The sequence below is a fragment of the Mus caroli genome, unplaced genomic scaffold (assembly GCF_978045245.1).
Source record: "Mus caroli unplaced genomic scaffold, Mus_caroli_1 scaffold_20, whole genome shotgun sequence".
Lineage (NCBI taxonomy): Eukaryota > Metazoa > Chordata > Mammalia > Rodentia > Muridae > Mus > Mus caroli.
The window spans coordinates 13,444,680-13,466,371 of NW_028227275.1; the positions used below are offsets into that span (position 1 = coordinate 13,444,680).

The 21,692-nt window shown below is 46.2% G+C and overlaps 1 protein-coding gene across 1 annotated transcript in view; it reads left to right on the plus strand.

The window, feature by feature from the left end:
* Positions 1-250: 250 nt before the first annotated feature.
* The window catches only part of Cfap43 (cilia and flagella associated protein 43), a 91,449-nt gene continuing 70,007 nt past the window's right edge, over positions 251-21,692 (plus strand). The window contains exons 1-6 of the mRNA XM_085833773.1: positions 251-419; positions 1,808-2,061; positions 6,929-7,025; positions 10,690-10,857; positions 13,608-13,758; positions 20,631-20,790. Of these exons, the coding sequence (XP_085689899.1) occupies positions 319-419; positions 1,808-2,061; positions 6,929-7,025; positions 10,690-10,857; positions 13,608-13,758; positions 20,631-20,790 (931 nt within the window). The 5' untranslated portion in view covers positions 251-318. The remainder of the gene's footprint in view (positions 420-1,807; positions 2,062-6,928; positions 7,026-10,689; positions 10,858-13,607; positions 13,759-20,630; positions 20,791-21,692) is intronic.

Sequence of the window (21,692 nt, forward strand, 5' to 3'; positions counted from 1 at the left end):
GGGAAATAAATGAAATATTTCCGGCGTATAGCTAGGAGCAGCATGGCAGGAGCAGCATGCAGAATTAATAACCGTCTTGACACTTATTAATACTGAAACTATTTGCTTAGGCGGAACCACTCCAGCATCCACGACCCAGGGTCCCACCGCTCGGCTTCGCTCGCCGCTCGCCCATAGGCGGCGTCCGCCAGCCAATGGGCGCGGGGTTCCCGGTCTCCAGGATACAGGTGTAAACAGTGGCGTCTTCGCGGGCTTCTTAGCCTGATCTGGCCGGGCCACGGAGTAACGGCCGCAGCCCCGGGTGGGCTGGGAGCCGGCATGTCGCAAGACCCGGAGCGCGACGACGTCTCTGCCACTGCTTCTGCGTCTGCCTCTGCCCCTGCCTCTGCCCACTACTCCGGATCCTCCCTGTCCGTGAGGTGCGGCATCGGGGCCGCACGGGGCTGGAGGGGGGGAAACCCTGCCGGGACCCCTGCCCCTCGAATCCTCCAAGCAAACTCGCTCTGCTTCTCACTCCCCCACCCCCACCCCCGCATCCTCCCCACCCCTGGCCCCGACCCTGTGCAGCCTCTTCAGTTGGACCCCTCAGTCGGTCTCCTGACCAGATGACCAACCGGCCCTCAGTTTCCCACCTCACCACATTGCAATCCTGCTAAGGGACCCTCACTTGTGTGCCCGGTATTCCTCTCCCCCACCTTCTGTTTTTGCATCCTCTTCCTGCCTCGGTGGTACCCAACCCCAGAGCTCCTGCAAGCCCATTCAGCCCTCCTCTTCATCAGCATCCTCTTAGGCGATTCCCTCCCTTCCAACTCCTTCCTTCTCACTCCGGATTCCTGTGCACAGTTTCTGGGCCTTAGACATCTGGAAGAGCTCACGGGACTTTTCTGTCCCTCCACGTTCTGAAGGGTGGCTTACAATTCAGTGTCCTCTGTCACTGTTGTGCTCTGTCATGGGAGGAGAGGGGGGACAGACTCGGAAAACATGTGCCCTTCACTCTCTTTCCTCCACTTTCAAACATATCTTTAATATTTAAATAAAATAGAATTTTCCTTATCTCAGACTTTCCTTCCACCATATACCTACCACACAATCCTCTCCTAAAATGGACCTCTCATGTTCTAACTCCTTTGCCCTCGTGTCTTCCCTGTGTTTATGTGGATTTTTAGAGCCATGCATTCTTCATGTAAACTATAAGCAAGTCACGTGGCTTACAACTATAGAGTGTGCTATCTTACTCAAAGGGGTTTTAAATTTGTTTAGTTAATTTTTTAAAGTGATTTTGAGTGTAGTTTTTCAAAAAACAGTCAAAAGAAAAGAACCCTGGATACACTGTTTTCTACAATTTCCTTTTAACCTAGTGAGCCATGTCACAGGCCAGAGACCTATTGATCTTTGCATTTCTATTTTATACATAGAGAGATTTATTTATTATTATGTATATGTGTATATGCGTACACTGTTGCTGTCTTCAGACACACCAGAAGAGGGCATCGGATCCCATTGCAGATGGTTGTGAGCCACCATGTGGTTGCTGGGAATTGAACTCAGATCCTCTGGAAGAGCAGTCAGTGCTCTTAACCGCTGAGCCATCTCTCCAGCCCCCTCCCCCCCATCTTTGCATTGCTATAGTCCATTGGCTCACGCTGGTTTCTCAGTTGAGTACCTGTGTTCCTCTGAAAGACTGGAAGCAGAGAGGGAGTTAAAAATGGAGCGGATGTGTTTCAAAGACTGGGATGGCTTTCTAGGTGCTGTGTTGGAAAGGAAGGGAGTGTGGGTTATACTGATGCTGATCTGTCTTTTCTCAAAGATGGGTGCAAGGATTCCCTAGTCAGAATGTTCACTTTGTCAATGACCACACCATCTGCTACCCTTCTGGGAACTTTGTAATATTCATTAACCTGGAATCCAAGAAGAAGACCGTGCTCCAGTGTATTAATGGGATTGTGGGCGTCATGGCGACTAATGTGCCCAGTGAAGTCGTGGCTTTCTCCGACCGAAGATTTAAACCTGTTATCTACATATACAGCTTCCCTTCGCTGACCAGGAAAAACAAGTTAAAAGGTATCTGGGACACCCTCCCCCTACCGCACCCCCCTCCCCCCCAACCCCACCCCACCCCCCCCACCCCCGGAACTGAAGGATTTTTGTTTTGTTTGTTTTTCGGGTTTCTCTGTGTAGCCCTGGGTATCCTGGAACTGACTCTGTAGACCAAGCTGGCCTTGAACTCAGAGATCCCCCTGCCTCTGCTTCCTGCGTGCTGGGACTAAAGGGGTGAACCACCACCACCTGGCTACTGAAATTTGTTTTTTATGTGAACAAATCTAGTTCTTAGGAATGAAGGTGTTTTGTATTGTGAAAGGTTGTTTTGGACAGAAGCAGACAAGCTGACCACTAAAGGTTTATTAACCCCATATGCCACAGCCGTCTGGCTTAAAGGTGGTGTGCTTCCTGTCAACACTGGCATTACCTCAGAAATTACCTCAAAGGGCAGAATCATCCTTTTGTGGTAGCACACACCTGTGGACCCAGAAACTTAGAAGCTGAAAAGGGAGGCTCACTTGAGCCGTAAGCTGGAAACTAGCCTGGGCAAGTTCAAAAGAAACAGCTACTCCTTCAAAAAAACACACAACCTGATTCCCGGCCGCCCGGACCTAACAAACCAACATCTTAGTTTGAACAATATTTCTCGGGTGGTTGACTTGCGTTTTAAACCCTGAGAAACACAGGGGTTGGAGAACTGGCCTCGTATGCAACAATGTTTCTTCTTTCCTGGTGACTGATTGGAATTGGAATTCTTACACAAACCCATGCTCAAATGACTACAGGCAAGCCTGAACCTTTCTGTTCTTAACCACAAATGGAGCTAAATATAGCATCTAATGCTAAGTTTGTGTTGATAGGGGAGGCATATGCATGCACACACACACACACACACACACACACACACACACGCATGCACACCAAGCACTCATTCCAGGTTATCTATTATTTATATTACTGTTGAACCACTCACAGATACAGCTAACTTTCATGGACTGAATAGCTAGACACCTCCAGATGCCTCTAGCTAATGATCCCTGCCCAGGTTTAAGACGACCTGAATCTGAGAGTGGTGATTGGTTACACACATCTGTAATCCAGACTTAGGGAAGGCGAGTAAGAAAGATCCAGATTCTATGACCACCCTCTAACTAAAAGCAAGACTTTGCCTCAAACTAACAATAATAGCCCACGTGCCCAGCACGGTCAGGAAGGTTACCCTTGATGGTGCCTTAGTTTCAGAACCATGTTTGAAGCTATGGTCAAGCCAAACTCCATCTCTGTAGTTTACAAGTTCTTTCTGGAGAAACTGGTCTGCGTTCGCAGATTAAGGCACTTTAAGGAAAACAATCCATTCCTAAATTGGGAACTCTCTGTGTGGATTGCAACCCCGCTTCATGCTTAAGATGCCCTCAGCTTAGCAAGCAATCAGACGTTAATTCAAACCAGTAGACAACATCCATATTGAATAACAAATCCCTAGAAAGATCACAGTAAAAACTGAAATAAATCATCAAGGAACTCTATTTAATCAGTGTCATCTATTATCAACCAGAAGGCCTAACCAATATGATAAAATATTTAACAAAAATGTATAGCTGTGGGACAGAACACTATAGGCGATACATTCATCTGCTGCGACTGACTGAGGAAGGCTTAGTAAGATAGTGGTTGCAGAATAAACACCCATGCATGTAGGATAAATGTAACACGGGCACACACACACACACACACACAATTGCTTACCCAGGGCTGGAGCCATAAAGCTAAGCTGAGGGCATCTTAAACATAGGACTGGATTCTATGAATTAACATACACACACTGCTATATAATGTATATTTAAATATATAATTCTGTAGAGAGAGATTCCAGGATAGAAAACATGATTGTTATAGATAAATATATTTCCAATACTTGTCACAGAGAGTCACAGTCACTCGTGGGCTCACTGTTTTGGAGAGGAGGGAGGGTTTAAATGATCCCACAGTGTTTCTAGAATAAGTAAGAGAAGGAGGTAGTAAGGCCAGAGGGTCTTTGTAACATCTCAACGCTCAGGCATTGGGAGAATAGTGTTTCCAGATCACGAGAGGCATAAGGAAGACTAGATCCAGAAAATTGTGAACTACATGATGAAGAAACTCAAACTCAAACTCTTTTTTTTTTTTTTTGGTTTTGGTTTTTCGAGACAGGGTTTCTCTGTGTAGCCCTGGCTGTCCTGGAACTAACTCTGTAGACCAGGCTAGCCTCAAACTCAGAGATCCGCCTGCCTCTGCCTCCCGAGTGCTAGGATTAAAGGTGTGCGCCACCACCGCCCGGCTAGAAACTCACACTCCAAAGGACAGAGATTATTCAACAGTGATGTTACAAATTTTTGAGTATCTGAACTAATTTGTCAAGATTGACGTCCTGTCCATCATAACACGTATCACACGAAAATGGGATTCAACATGAGCAAGCCTACTGGAAAAATAGTAGAAAATATGGTGAGATACCATAGCTTGGAGAAGAACCTAGGACCCTATTTATAAGGATTGGTATATTTACTAACAAATGCTAAACTACAAACACCAGGGCACACGCACAAAAATACCATGGAAAAGAATGAGGAAAATATATTTTAAAAATATAATCAAACGTCCTCACAGCACCTATGAACCTTAAAGGACTAACATCCCAGACAGATCAGAAGCCATAAGTCATCAATTATATTAAAACTGTCTGACAATAATTGTTTTTGAAAAGCTTAGGGCTGGCAAGATGGCTCGGCAGATAAAAGTTCTTGCTTTCCAAGCCGGAGTTCAAATCCCAGAACCGGTGTAAAACCGGAAGGAGAGAAAGCCGCGCCACATGGGCTCCTCCAACAAACACACGCTCGCCCGCCCACACAAACGCAAGCGCGAGAGTACCGCAGTTGATCCTTTGTAGCATGGTTCAATCCAGGGGCTGTTCCTCCCGGGCAGGTTCACGGTGTGTTTGGAGCCGTGGAGACATTGATAGCCTCTCTCTCGCTTGCTGGCAGTGAGATCCAGCAAAGCTGATAAACTGATAGAGCCCTTCTGGGGCCACTGTGAGAATCAGATGCGAAGGAAATGTAGCGGCCTGAAATATGGCTATAGGTCCATTTTCAAAGGAGTTGCATAATTGGAAAGACAAAGCAGCCCAAACCCCTAGTATATGAACAGTGCTAAGTATGCTAAAAAAAATAAAAATTTAAAATTAAAAAATTAAAAAACTTTTAAAAACATGAAGCATTATTATCGCAAACATTATAAATCAAATTTTTGTAAAAAAAAAAAAAACGTTAGGAACATGATAAAATGATTCATGTGATGTAAACAAGAAACCAATAGGACAGAACACTTCGTGTGATCTAAACTGTACCTTTAAAATGAGGCATATTGCATATGCTATTCGATCAACACTTACCACAACTATAAGTAGCAAAGTGATATACACAGAAAGTATATTTGCATGTACTTTTACATGTAAACACACAGAAGGAAGAGACTGATCATGGTAGTGCACACCTGTAAGCCCGGCACTGCGGAGGAAGAGGCAAGAGGATTTGATGTCAAGGCTAACCTCAGCTACCTTGTGAATCCAAGGCCAGCCTGGGCTCCATGAGTTCTGTCTGAAAGGAAAAAAAAAAAAAAGATGTTAGAAATAGAGATATACTTTTTCTCTCTCTAGGTTTTTAAAAACTCTCTTCAAAAATCATATATTTGAAATTTTGAATTTATAATAATATAACAATTAGAAACAATATTAATGTTGTCTGAAGGATAAGAAATCGTTGTATTAAGGTCTCATCCCACAGAAAAATTATCTTTTATTTTTTTGCATCACATTCTCAATAAACACATACTGTTTTCTTTGTTAGTCCATGCTAAATAAACTCAATGACAAAGTCACATTTTAGGGATATACTCTGCTCACCCTCACGTAAAAAGTGCAGGGCTGAAGAGATGCTTCGGCAGTTAGACTCACACACAGTTCCTGCCAAGGAGGAGATGGTCCCAGAACCCACAACTTCACAGCCACCCATAACTCCAGCTGAAGGAGATCTAGCGCCCTCTGCAGGCATCTGCACACATGCGGCATACAGTCCAACACACACACACACACAGACACACACACACAGACACACACAGACACACACACACACACACAGTGAGACGTGTAAAAACAGAAGCAGTCATTAAAATACTCAGAGCAAGCACACAGTCTCAAATACCCAGGCTTAGGCCTGTACATCCACACTAGAGAGCAAAATCAGCTGTCCCTCACCCGGCCTCCCCAAGACCCACCTACTGAGCATCTCATTGCAAAGGCCTTTAAAGTGAATAAAGAAAGTTGTTCTAAGGACTGGAAACAAAAAAAAACTGAGTTGAAGGCCAGATATGGCCCAAGGGTTTATAAATCTGTATTTATGTCTATTTGATATATTAGTTAGAATTACTACAACCTCCCAAGACACTTGGCACTTGAGCACTGTTCTAATCCCAGTGTCTCATATTTATAGACATGTGAGGCCATTCATTCCAAATCAGGCTGGGACACTAGTGTACTTTGCTCAGTACCACACCAGAGCCTAAAGACAGTTACCTAGTAATCTTAACAGGAAGGGCTCTGAGAGGAGGAAGGCTGGGATCCTAGCACTTGTGAGACAGAGGCAGGGGACCGCGAATTTAGAGCTAACCTCAACGACAAGGGAAGATTCTGTTTGTAACAGAACAGGGCAAAAAACACCTCTCAGACAAGGCCCAGGGGATCGCTTACCCCCTGGGAAACCACTTTAGAGGTGTGTGCCAGTCACTAGGGGAAGGGAAGCATTCTGTGAGACCGTGAGCTCATCTGGATGTGACAGTCCTGGATTGTGTCTTTTAGGTGACATCCTCCTGGACTACACTCTACTTTGCTTCAGTTACTGTGGCACCTACCTGGCCAGTTACTCGTCTCTCCCAGAGTTTGAGCTGTCCCTCTGGTAAGTCCCAGCACCCTGGAGTGCTCTCTTCTCCACCCCACCACCCCCAGCCCCTGGTTTCACCGGAATCTTCCCCCGCTGGATTTTACCAAAGGGGATCCACATGGAAACCAGAGGATGATGGGAAGGCGAACTTTCCTGGTCGTATGATTTAATGACATCTTTATGCTCAGGTATGAAGTGTGTCAGGACAGAAACTGCAGCAGCTGTGTTGCCACCGTCCCTACTTAGTGACACGTGCAGTGTTTGCATGAAGTTTCATCTCTCCCCAAAAGCAAATGGCTCTTCTTGAGTTATTAGCATGCTATCTGTCTGTGTTGAACGTAGGATGGTCTGTGTGTTCAAGCTCAGTTTGAAGTGAACGGTTCACGGCTGGCACTAGAGGAGTATTCTTGGACTGGAGCATTCTACCGCATTGGCCAGCTGGGCCGAGAAACCTGTGGGTTAGACACAGAAACCTGTGGGTTAGAGATGTTTGTGTCTGTGCTGGGCCTTTACATGTGGCCAGTTTTGTGGGTGCATTCTCTGCCATCATTGACATAAACCTCACTGGGGAGTCGGGATTTGTTTTTCTCAGTGGAAAATGCTAGATGTTCCTGGGGCGATTGAGGCCACTCTTAGAGCACCAGCTAAGATTAAAAATCTAATATTCCCTGCTTAGAGAGCTAAGTTTCACTTAGGACTTACTTACCACTTTTTTTTTCTTTACTATTTTATTTAAGAGGGTATTTTATCTGCCCGTGGGTTCTGGGAATCAAACCTAGATCCCCTGAAGGCACATTCAGTGCTCTTAACTGCTGAGCCATCAAAAGCTGAGCATAGAAGGGGGGTTGGCACCTATAACCCCAGCACCTGAGAAGCTGAGACAGGAAGATTGTGGTGACTTCAAGTCTAGCCTTGGCTATGAAGTTTTGGGCCAACCTGGGCACCTGCTCTAAAGTATAAAACCCAGGGGAGGGAAGAGAAGGGAAGAGGAAGGGGGGAGGAAGGAGGAGGAAGAGGAAGAAGGCAGCACTCTACTGAAGACTCATGATGTAGTTCACTGGTAAAATGTTTTCCAATCTCACTTGATGCGTTCTCTCTCTCTCTCTCTCTCTCTCTCTCTCTCTCTCTCTCTCTCTCTCTCTCTCTCTCTTAAGTAAGGATTGCGATCTTTTTATGATAGATGTCTTTGTGATACAAAGAACCTGCACACATGAAGGGGAAGAGGGACAAACACACACACACAGGCAGCCATTTGAGCCTAATCTAAAGAGGAGGGTAGTTCAGTACTTGTAGGTGAAGCACAAGAATAATGATGCCTCTATAAGTCTCTATGCCGAAGCACTGGAGCAAGCTCTTCTCCGAGGCCGTACATATAGTCCCAGCTGTTCCAAAGTTAATATAGAGTATGTTTGTTCTTATCACTGGGGCCTACAAAAAGTTTTATTTCTTTTGAGTGTCAAACATGGGTCAAAGCAAGGGGCAGAATCTACTTCTGTCAGGGAAAGCTGGCTGGAAAATGCTTCCCAGCCTCATCTTGGAAACAGCCTGCACCTGTGTTCTCTCTCCATGTTTGAACCATTTTATTCTCTTTTTTTTTTTTAAGATTTTTATTTATTTATTATATGTAAGTACACTGTAGCTGTCTTCAGACACTCCAGAAGAGGGCGCCAGATCTCGTTACGGATGGTTGTGAGCCACCATGTGGTTGCTGGGATTTGAACTCTGGACCTTCGGAAGAGCAGTCGGGTGCTCTTACCCACTGAGCCATCTCACCAGCCGAACCATTTTATTCTTAAGTTGCTTGTTCAGTTGCCGGGTAGAGTTTAAGCCTGGAGTGACTGAGATATTCCATAGCTTCTAGTGATCTTAGGCACATAGGAGCATGTATCAGGGGGTACCCCATCTGTCTTAGGGTTCTACTGCTGTGAGCAGACACCATGGCCAAGGCAGCTCTTATAAGGACAACATTGAATTGGGGCTGGCTTACGGATCTAGAGGTTCAGTCCATTATCATCAAGGCAGGAGCATGGCAGCATCCAGGCAGGCATGGTGCAGGAGGAGCTGAGAGTTCTACATCTTCATCTGAAGGCTGCCAGCAGAATACTGGCTTCCAGGCAGCTAGGGCGAGGGTCTTAAAGCCCACATCCACAGTGACACACCTACTCCAACAAGGCCACACCTTCTAATAGAGCCACTCCCTGTGCTGAGCATATACAAACCATCACACTACCTAACCTAAGAGTGGAGGAGGGGTCAGGGAAGGGTAACCCTCATATTGGTTTTCTTCCTGTCTTCCTTTCCTTCTTTCTTTCTTTTTCTTTTTTTGCTTTCTTTCTTTCTTTCTTTTTTTTTTTTTTTTTTTTTTGGTTTTTCCAGACAGTGTTTCTCTGTGTAGCCCTGGCTGTCCTGGAACTCACTCTGTAGACCAGGCTGGCCTGGAACTCAGAGATCCACCTGCCTCTGCCTCCCAAGTGCTGGGATTAAAGGCGTGCGCCACCACTGCCCGGCTCATCTTGGTTTTCTGAGATCACCATAACAAATACCTCAAATCCAGATCCACATGAAGTACTCAGAAACAGCATTTCGAGATCTAGACACGAATGTTATGAAGATTCCGTTCCTCGGGTTTGAGTGTGTTAAATCCAGATCAATCAAGAAGGACAAAATAACATAAGAAGTAGAAATTCATTGCCTCAAGTTCTAGAGACCAGAATTCTAAGCTCTGGATGCAAGGGAGCTTGGTCCCTTCTGAGGGCTGTGAGTGAATCTGTTCTGTGCCTGGTCAATTCCCACAGCCTTGATGGTCACTTCTGATGTTCTTAGGCTGGTAGACGCACCACCCTGATACCTGTCTTCATTCACACATGGCATTTTCCCATGTGTCTGTTTCATAATGCTCCCCTTTTAGGAAGGCATCAATGATCTTAAATTAGGGGCCAACCCTAATGAGTGCATTTTCACTTGATTACCTTTATTTAAAAAAAAATCCTATTTCCAAATAAGGTCGTATTCTGAAGATTAGGACATTACTATATGAATGCTTGCCTCGCCCATTAACCCATAGCAATACCTAAAGTATAAGATAGGTTGGGATTAGCCTTAAGAAGGTGAGGATAGCAAGCAGAAGAGTGCAGTGTGCAAAGGTCCCAAGGTCAAAGAACATACATCAGGGTGTGTGTGTGTGTGTGTGTGTGTGTGTGTGTGTGTTCTCCATTCCTCCAGCAAAGAACCTAGCTGGCAGGATTTGAGACTTTCTCAAATGAGCAAATCAAGTAGGGGATTTTTAAATTATTTTTTTAAAAAAAAAAATAATGTCGGTAAACGATCTACACAGGACACCCAGATCCACATGAAGTACTCAGAAACAATATTACGAGATTTAGACACTAATGTGATGAAGTTTCTGTTCCTCGGGTTTGAGTGTGTTAAATCCAGATCAAACAAGAAGGACAAAATAACCCTGGTACAATGGAGCAATACTTAAACATATAAATTGTTTCATTCCTTAGAGAGATTCATTTAAATATAGTGGCTTAAAAGTTTGGTGTTTAGTCATAGGTTATGGAATTATATCACAACCTATGTCCTGGTTGATGCGAGCTGTCTGAAAATTAGATATTTTTCCAGACATAAAATTAAACGAAAGTTAAGTTTTCATCAATTGCCATTCCCACCAAAGGAACTGGGAAGCCAGTGTCATCTTGTGCAAGAAATCAAATCCTGGCATGGATGTGAGCCAGATGTCCTTCAACCCCATGAACTGGCACCAAATGTGTTTATCAAGTTCAAGTGCGATGAGCGTGTGGACCATTGAGAGAAGTAACCAGGAACATCATTTCAGGATAAGGTAGGGGCCTTTGCTGCTCCACAACGGTATGGGGATCTTCACTGGTGTTCGCAGCCATCGTCGAGCCGCTGTGATGAGTTCAGTGGCCTCGTGAGATATCTACACACAGCCACACACACGTACAGCCTACCATAAGTCATAACAGCTTCCTACATTTGAACTGAGCTTGGGTGGTTTGCTTACCTGTCAACTTCCCTTTGACTCCCCCAAGTCCTCTGAGAGCTTGTTCCAACACGTTTAATTCTGCAAAATTTTGATTTGCTCAAATTGATGTTTCTAAATGTAACCACTAGTTTTAAAGGGGCCCCAGGGACCCTTTCCGCTCCCGTTTCTTTGCTGCTCTAGTGAAGTCCATTAAACCAAGAATCTGTTAGATATAGGAAGCAGACAGCACAGCATACAGTCAGCCATGTTACCCAAGCCAGGGTTCGCACGGAGCAGAACCATGGGAGTTTCCCATTTAAAAGAGAAATGGGTCAAAGGGAACAAATAGTGATGGTTGATAATGGATGTCTGTAGCAAAGACTGTAGCAAAGTCCCAAAGTGCCACTGGGTTGACCGTTTTCACTGACGACTAAGAGATGTTGAAATTGCAACTTTTGAAAGCCCACCTTAGGCAACATGTGAAGCCAGAAAGAAAGGAAAAGCGGGGAGGGGATTGCAACCTGTTCAAACCAGAAGCATCTAAGTGTTCTGACTAGCACATTTTTTTCCCTTCAAGATCATTTTTCATAAGCACCCAGGGGTAGACAGCTCTGTCTCAAGTCCCGTTACACAACACTGTCTCTTAAGAGAGTGGGTGATGCCTCTACCAGGTCTGCATCCGGACAGGCACCTGCTTTATCACACCCACCCTTTCTCCCTTTGAGTTCTTTGAAAGTTCCACTGCAACATTGTTGCTGAATGTTTCTGAACATCGTTGGTGTGACTGTTCCATAGACAAAGCAAGAGACGGGAGAGAAGACTTTCAGGACTTAGATGCACCTAGCCATACCTCCAGGCTGCGTACCCTGCTTATGAGACCATTCTCTGAAACTGCCTTCCCTTTCATAGAACACAAGCTCTGATTCAATGCCACAGATTCTCCAAACTCACATTTCTTATATTTTTTAAACATACTTTTTATTGACTCTTTGGGAACTTCACCTCGTGAATTCTATTCCCAAACCTTCCATATCCACCCTCCATTCATGTAGCCCCGCCCTGCCCAAGTAAATAAAAGAATACAGATTAGAAAGGAGATAAACCATCTCTACGGAGTACAGCAGCTCTGCTTATGTCACTCTGCACCTCTGTCTGTCCCACGAGTGGCATTGGAAGTTGCGGTATGCCTTGCAGTACACCCTTCTGCCAAAACAGCCCAAACAGCTTTACTTGAGAATGTCCGTTGCAATGAGTCATTAGGCTACTTCAAGATCTCTGGCTTCTGCTACCCCAACAACCTCATAGAGGCTCTCAGATATGTTGCTGTTTCCCTGAGTGGTGGCAAGCCAAGACTGGTCCCTTCATGTGCTCCAGCAATTCATAGACAGAGCTGTTGGGGGCAGGCCAATCCAAAGCCCTGGATGTGGGCCTTGGTGGTAGCTGAGTTGGTCAGCCTGCTAGCTTCCCCATACCTATGCCACCAGAGCTGGCTCTCCCACTGGCCAGGTGAGGGGCTGGGCTCTCCTGATCTCCCATGCCCACACCTCCGGGGTCAGCTCTCCAGCACCATCCCAGATGACAGCTTTCCCTTGGTGGGGTGGGGTGGGGCTAACTCCCCTGAGCCCATGTGACCAGTTGGCGCCAACATGTGGTGGCTGGTGGGGGGCAGAGCCATCTCAGTGAGACATCAATATGGCTTTGGGCTGCATTCACAAACCCGGGACATCCACCATACCCTTTAGTGACTGTACGTATGGACCACTGACATCAACATAGACCCCGGCTGCAACCGGACCACAAACCTAGACTCGGCTCTCAGTGACATCAGGCACCAGGACACCACCACAGTCTCAGGGCTGTCATGTCAGGCTCTTCCCACTGCCATCATGTCTTCGGATCCACCTCTCTTTGTAGCACACAAACCGCTCAGCTTCTCTTCCTCTTCTATCTCTCCATCACCTACTTGCTCGCTTCTAGGTTGGAAGCTGCCCAAGGTATCTCAGCGTTTGTGCCTCGCCTGCCCACAAACCCACCTTTATAACCTAGATAAATGATAAACTTGAAGGTGGGTTTTTGTCAGACTATATATGTGGGGGTTTTTTCCCTTCAGCTCACAATCTTTTTTAAAAATTTGATTGCGTTGCCAACACTCAAAATTTGAGATGTTTCTCACAAATATCTAGATAATATTTTACAACCAAAAGGTCTTGCATGTCAGCAACTCTCTTGGCTGGAACTGAGTGTTACCTGTCACCATTACAAGAGGAAGACACACTTCTGCTGGTTACAGCCTGCCCCAGCCCCCCACAGCGTTTAGGTTTACAGTTTCCACTTCACACATTAACTTTGGGTCTTCTCAAGATTTCTCATGCCCTTAATTCTCCACTACACATGAGTTGTCACTTTACGGCATGTATTTCAAAAGCTGTTGCTGGGCCCTTATCTTCTTGAGTGTGTGTGTGTGTGTGTGTGTGTGTGTGTGTGTGTGTGTGTGTGTGTGTGATGGCAGAGCACCTCCTCTCCATCTCCCACTGATACACAGACCCTCCACCTATTTGATGGGATCTCTGTTACCCCATTTGTTCCGATGTGTCCTTTCTCTACAGGTCCATCAAGCTACCCCTAGAAGACGCGACCTTCCTAAACGAACCCGACATGCTTTTCCCCACCACTCTGCCAAAGGATCTCATTTATGGGCCTGTATTGCCACTGTCGGCCATTGCTGGGCTGGTGGGCGAAGAGGCAGAGACTTTCAGGGTAATTATCTTGCTTGCTCCAAGGCAAGTGTCTTAGAAGTGGGATCTCATTTGGTTATAAGACATCTGGGAATGGAGGACCATTCTGCTCATTACTGCATCGCCTGAGAAGCAAAGACCCCCACATTCAGGGGTCTGGATACTTGGGGAGATTGTGGCAGGTACCTGGTCCCACACGCCTGGGTCTGAACACTTAGGAAGATGGTGTCAGGCAGGTGTGATCCTGATTTTGGACAGACTGATGTGGAGGGACTCGGAAGCAAGTAGAGATGCAGTGTGAGAGCTGGCAAGTAGACCCCCCTTCCCCCTACAGGAGCAAAGTGGCAGCGATGGAGATACAGATGTTAATGTGGTTCTCAGGGGTAGCACCTGGGAGCAAATGGGAGGGACTGGTGCATAAGCAGACAGCGTCTGAGGGAGGAGGACAGGGGTGGGGCAGAAGCACACTGAGAACAGTAGGAGGGGAAAGAGCAGTCGGCAAGAAGCCCCCATCTCTGTCTGAGCACAAGCAAATGCAGGGGAGTGGAACGTGGTGGAGGGATTTTTGAAATGACAGAATTTGCCAACAGCCTCACACTGGTTCCCCCACCCCTGCTGCTTGATGCTCCCTTCTTTCTACACATTTACACCAAGCTCCTTCCAGGTAGCTGATGCCCTCTGGTGACCAAGCAGAAATGTTCCTGTCAGAGGAAACAGGCTAACAATAAAGCAAAGAAAGACATTAACTGGGGGGGGGGGGGGTGTAAGCCTCTTTCTTGAGACTTGAAGCACAAGGAGCCATTCCTGGTACAAGAGGAGGAGGAGGAGGAGGAGGAGGAGGAGGAGGAGAAGAAGGAGAAGGAGAAGGAGGAGGAGGAGGAGGAGGAGGAGGAGGAGGAGGAGAAGAAGAAGAAGAAGAAGAAGAAGAAGAAGAAGAAGAAGAAGAAGAAGAAGAAGAAGAAGAAGAAGAAGAAGAAGAAGAAGAAGAAGAAAGAAGAAAAGAAAGAAGAAAAGAAAGAAGAAAAGAAAGAAGAAGAAGAAGAAGAAGAAGAAGAAGAAGAAGAAGAAGAAGAAGAAGAAGAAGAAGAAGAAGAAGAAGAAGAAGGGGGAGGGGCAGGGTATATTTCAAGTGCAGGGGACAGCATGCCCAGAGGCCCTGCCCGGGTGAGATACCTTGGCATGTTTGAGGGACGGAGAACAGAGCTGTGTGGTTCAAGTGGTAAATGCAAATTCAGAATGGTGGTCAGGAGGGAAATGGAGAGAGGAGATCACAGGGCAGGACATTCGGGATGAATGAAGATGAAGACCAGAAGTCCTCTGGACCACCGGGACCTGTTATGATGATGTCTTGTGGAACCAAGCCGCAGACAAAGGTGGTGGGCCCGTGCCCAAGTTGAAACAGCACTGTAGAAAATGAAGCTATCTCACTGTGAACGTGAGTAAAGTAACACACCGTAAAAGACTAGAGGGTCATAAAATGTCTGTGGAGAACAAGAGAAACGGTCCGTGTTCACAGTACGTCCTCTAATGAACCACAGTAATTCACTTCTGTAAATAAGGGAACATGATTAATTCTTGTCCAGACCAGGTTCTAGCCATGGGACGTGCACCACCCCATCTCAGCCACAAGGGGGCAGCAAAGTAAAAAAACAAGGCGCTCAGCCAGTTATTTGCCTAGAATCCCTCCTCTCTCCCCCACTTCCCTCGCCCTATTCCTCCCCTCCTCTCTCCCTCTCCCCTCCTCCTCCCCTCCCTCACTTACTCTCTCTCCTTCTCTCCTTCCCCCTCCTCCCCCTCCCTCCCTCCCTCCCTCCCTCCCTGTCTCTCTCATCCTCCTCCTTCCCTCCCTCCTTTTCTCCCTCCTTCCCTCCCCACCTCCAGTAAATCTGTAGGAGTCCTAATAGTTCACACTTCCCACTCAATAATGGGTCCAACATAAAACGCTTGAAATCCATGCAACTGTCTTTTGCCTTTGGAAGATGCTATTTGATCTTTTAAACCTCACTTAAATGCCTCTATGTCATTGTGGCCATGGAGTTGGCATAGCGGATGAAGCCCTGGGTGCCGCAGTGTGCCTCCAATGTCAGACCAGCATGGGGGTTGGGTCCAATGGGGAGCTTCAGCTTCAGTGAGAGTCCCGGCCTAAGCAGCAAAGGCGAAATGGGATAAGACGCCTGCTCTCGACCTCCAGCCTCTGAGAGTGGACACCTAACCTGCACCCCACACACATACACAGGCACGTGCACCACACACACACAGAGAAAGGATGCTTAGACATGGAGTTGCTGTGTTAAACAAGGTTCACGAATAAACTGCATAGCATCTTTACTGCTTTGTGAAAGCAGAAATGTGATGCTGTGAATTATAATTCTATGTTATACATCCATATTACTTGGAGTTTAGCTCAGAAGTCTAATTTCCCAGTCATTTGACCTTTCATTTTAAACACACAAACACACACACACACACACACACACACACTGGAAAACAGATAAAGCACAGACTAGTGATTGTCCAACGAATTGAATACAGGCAGAGCTTGTCTCCCAAATTCCTCGATTTCATTCCTCTTCTTGAATGCCAGTTCTTTGTTTTCTTAAATTTTTTTGAATTTTTATTCCATGTGGTGCAAGAGTATTTTGTCTGCACATATATCTGTGTGCCATTAGGGCATCAACATGGAGACCCAAAGAGGGCGTCAGATGCCCCCAAACTGGAGTAACAGATGCTTGTGGGCTGCCATGTGGGTGCTGGGAATTGAGCTCAGCTCCTCTGTAAGAGCAGCCTGTGCTCTTAATCTTAACTGATGAGTGCTCTCTCCAGCCTCCAGAACCTCATTTCTCGAGACCTGGGTACCAATGGCAAAGAAACCAATGATGACTTGGTCTGTGTAAGAGTCTCTAACGTCGGCAAGATGGGGACTCTTACGAGATCACAGACATTAAATAATCTCATTATTTTTTTATGTAGCTACCACCGGATTGGCACACCGTAGGCCTTTAAATAGGCCTGATACACATTATGCAAGTTACTTAGGGTATTAGAAAACTACCCAGCCGGTCAGTGGTGGCACATACCTTTAATCCCAGCACTTGGGAGGTGGAGGCAGGAGGATTTCTGAGTTTGAGGCCAGCCTGATCTGCAGAGTGAGTTCCAGGATAGCCAGAGCTACACAGAGAAATCCTGTCTCAAAACAAAACAAAACAAACAAAAATAAGAAAGAGAGAGAGAGAAAACTATCCAGTTGTGTGTGTGTGTGTGTGTGTGTGTGTGTGTGTGTGTGTGTGTGTGTAAAATCAAAAGCAGATGTTATCTGGGCAGAAACTGGACCCAACATAATGAATTTAAGCTCAAGGGTCCAGTTTCCGTGTTCTGTCTACTGTTCTTTTTCTTTTAGACAAAATTGCCTAAATAAGAAACTCTTTGATGAACTCAAATATTTCTCAGCATGTTTGTATTGTCCTAACCTTTAATGCAGTACGAAGCTGGGATCCAGTTTTCCATCTTTGGGCTCAAGGCGATCAGAATGTCTGACGTCTGATCCCAGGGACCTGGAAATGGAGGCTGAGTTGGTAAATGTTTTGAGATCCAATTACAACACACCCCATTTCTTCTAAAACTAAAAGTAGAAAATCAAGACATCTGCTCATATGACCCAGATCCCCCCACATCTATTTTTTTTTTTTTTGGTTTGGTTTTTCATGACAGGGTTTCTCCATGTAGTCCTGGCTGTCCTGGAATTCACTCTGTAGACTAGACTGGCCTCGAACTCAGAAGTCCGCCTGCCTCTGCCTCCCAAGTGCTGGGATTAAAGGCGTGCGTCACCACACCCGGCTATCCACATCTATTCTTAAATAACACCAAGTACATTATTAAAGACAAGGATATGAAATCAATCCTACAAAAAATGAAAAAGAAAAAACTCCAATTGTAGTTTAACTTTCTACAGTCAAGAGCTTTCCAGGTCTGAGTCCTCCCCTTCTGCTTCACACATAGACTCACTGGTATTGGGGACCAGGCTGGTGGCATTTGTTGGCATTTGTTTTGCACAGTTTTAGGGGTTAGTTTTTGCTTGCTTGCTTGCTTGCTTGCTTGCTTGCTTGCTTGGATTTTTTCAAACTGGGTGTAATACAAGCATTGGGTAGACAGGGGCAGGTGGATCAAAAGTTCCAGGGTAACCTGGGCTACACAGTGAGATCCAATCTCTAAATAAATAAATATGTTAGGTACACTTAACTGTGACCAAGAGTCTTTTTGTAATGTATAGTCTGTCAGATGCCACCAGAACCACACTAGAAGGTTCAGATATTGTACTTCAGTGAGTGTCTCTTTGGCTGGGCAGATCCCGCAGAAAAGCCGTTCATTGGTGACCATCTAATCCCTTTGGTTGGTTAGTGGCACCTTTGTTTTTTTAATTTGGAGTGGGTGGGTGAGTAGCGACTACTGAGGTTTTTATTTCCTAACTGTCCAATCTATGAAGACATAAAATAGGTTAGCCATACCGTTAAAGTCACCTCCCCCTTTGAAATACCATCATATTGCATATTGCATCTTCTTGTGACTGAGCACCGCGCTGGTCACATTTCAAGGTCCACCTGAGCATCTAACCTCTCTTTCCACTCTCCTCCCTGGGCCAGGAAGAGCCCAGGGCTTTATCATCACGGCTCCTGTAACCCACGTGCCTGTCCCAGCCATCACCTCTCTGCTTCCTGATTCTGCCGCCCCGCCCCCTGATTCCTCTCTACTGCCCCACTGAGGAGAAAGCAGACTGGGCACACTGTAGAACCAGTAGCTAACACACGTTTCTTGGAATGGGCAAGATCAGCAACTTATGTCAGCTGAGAGTCTGGTAGGGATCGTTCATAAATTAAAGGAGCAATGCGTTGTCTCTTGTCAGACAGTTGAGCATTTATTGGGAAGGTGGCTGGCACACCACAAGCCATTTAGAACAGATCACTGGGCATGTGGTTGACAGTCCTTCCCAGCAGCCCCACTTCACTTCTCTTCAACATGCTTCTTAGCACACGACATTCTCCATATTCAACGTTGCAACTTACTATCTAACTCTCTCTCTCTCTCTCTCTCTCTCTCTCTCTCTCTCTCTCTCTCTCTCTCTCTTTCGCCCTCACTGGTAGGAAAACTCCGTAAGGGAAGGGGCTTTTCTGTCATTCACCTCCACATGTGGATATTCAGAACACTGTCTGGAAAGGGCCAAATACTCACGGAAACTCAGTGAATTAGTGCCCGAGTAAAAGCAGGGCACAGACACAGAATAGTTTTTCCCTTTGGTTTTTTGGAGACAGGGTTTCCTCTGTGTAGTGCTGGCTGTCCTAAAACTCACTCTGTAGACCAGGCTGGCCTTGAGCTCAGAAATCCACCTGCCTCTGCCTCCCAAGTGCTGGGATCAAAGGCGTGCACCACCACCCAGCAACATAAACATAAAACTCTCTAGACATGCTAGTAAAGTGGCCCCTAGTTTGTTAACAAAGTTTATGTCCCTGGGTGCGAGGATGCCAGAAGGAAACAAGGTCCAATCCTTAATCATGTAGAACTACAAGAAGCACAACAATACACAGATCGTCACACACACATGTGTACACATGCACAAACATGTACACACACATGTGCATATCCACACACGCATGTGCACTTCTGTATACATGTGTGCGCATACACACATCGGCATATACGTGCACATATATGTACTTGCAGGTACGCACACATGTGCACTCATAAGCACGCACACTAGTACATTTCAGTAGTTACTTAGAAGGAGTGGGATTGGAGGTAGAGTGCTTTTTTAGCATGCAATATCCCCCTACACTGCAAAAAGAAGGAAAAAGAAAAGGGGGGACATGGGGGAGAGGGGAAAAGACAGAGAGAGAGACAGAGAGAGAGAGAGAGAGAGAGAGAGAGAGAGAGAGAGAAAGAGAGAGAGACAGAGAATAGTCTAGTATCCTGAATTCAAAATCTAGCACTGCAGGCAACATTTCTGACATATTTGTCAAGGCCACCTTGAGCTTCAGGGAGGAGAGTGTGTGGTCTGTTCAAGGCTTACTAGGAAGAGGCTCTAGGGTTTGACACTAGGTGCTGACAAGGAACAGCCTCTTCTTGCTCAACACAAGTGCTAAAGACCCTGGGAAAAGAGTCAATATCGCCATCTAAGACAAGCCTGAACAAATTATGGTCCCTTTTTGTGGCCCAAGTCTAAGAATGGTTTTTACGCTTTCAAGGGTCATGCAGAAGAAAACAAGGAGTATACTCAACCCACGTGGCCCACAGAACCTGAGAGACACCCCCACCCCGCGACCCCTAAACTTTTGTGGAAAACAACTACTTGCTTTAAACTCGATCCAAACTGGTTTTGGAGCCCAAAGTCAACTTCTACTTACGTTATGATTTCTCATATGGACTCAGGCACATGGAATGATCATGGACCAAATGAGAGGGGCCGCAGCATCAGGCTAAAGGTCATCTCTTTGCCTTTGAAAGCCAACTGAACAGAGTCCCCCAAGCTAACCTTTGCGAGTGACCCTTGCAAGACCAGAAGACAAGGATGCTAACGACAATCTTTCGTGAACAATTAAGGACTCGAGATGCCAAAAGTGGGCACTAAGAAATAGCTAACAAAGTACTAATCAATTGTATTAGCAGGAATGGATTAGCAGGAGAGCCTTGGTGGTTCACAGTGAATAAAGTATAGAGAGCAAGGGGGAAAGAGATAGGATTCTGATGTTGAAAATGAAAAACCGACGCATTCCCCCCACTCCCACCCCCACCCCCACTCCCCGGCAGCTCGCTCTGGTTTCTTTGTGACAGTTCTTTGGGTGGGTGTTTCTATGGCCCTTAACCATGATTGCCGTCCTAACGCATGGATGCTCTTCCCTCCCGAAGCCGAAAGATGACATATATCCTCTGCTTCACCCAACTATGCACTGCTGGACTCCGTCAAGCGACCTGTACGTTGGGTGTGAAGAGGGTCATCTTCTGATGATTAACACAGAAACCCTGAAGGTGACCGTGCTCCAGAAGGCGGAGGAGTTTCCACTTCCAGGTAAGAGACTGCCCTGCCTCCGAGTCCGGAAGTACAGCTGTGGGGTTAGCATTGCACATTCTTCAAGATGGTGGTTTGGGGGATCCCTTATTTCCCCCCTTTCTTAGAGACATCTTGGGGCCTCCTTAAATTTGATTCTCTGTTAGCAAGTCCTGCGGATACACTTGTGGCTACTCACTGCTTACTAAGAGTTAGCCGGCTCCTAGTGTGAGGATACCAAAAGATACAACTCTGTATATTCATGTCATAAGATCCTCGGGACACCACAAGGAGATACACCTGTAGCTCCACAACACACTAGATTTACAGGGCACCCTCGTCTTCATGAGCCAGTAAAATGTCTCAGCAAGCTAGGGGGCGTGCCAGCAAGCCCACCAATCCGGGCTTGATCCCCATGGGGTGGATAGAGAAAACCTTCTACTGCAAGTTGTCCTCTGACTTGCCCGCACATGGACCCTCCCCTCCCACCACACATAACCTCCAAACAAACAAGCTCAGATTCTTGGGAGCTGTGGGGCTGACACCAGAGTCCAAGGAATAAGGCCTTGGACTCCCAAGTTCACCCAGGTTTTGTGCAACAAACCTGACCCTTTCTTTCTTATTTTTTAAAAGATTTATTTTATGAGTACATTATAACTGTCTTCAGATACACCAGAAGAGGGCATCGGATTCCATTACAGGTGGTTGTGGGCCACCATGTGGTTGCTGGGAATTGAACTCAAGAACTGTGGAGGAGCAGACAGTGCTCTCAACCACTGAGCCATCTCTCCAGTCCCAAACCTGACCCTTTCTGACATGAATCTACATCCAATCCAAAGCAAGCAGTTGGCTACCTTCAAATTGCTCATGCTTAACACCCAACTCAGGGTCTCTTCTGTCTCGAGGTCCCGCCTCCTGCCTCT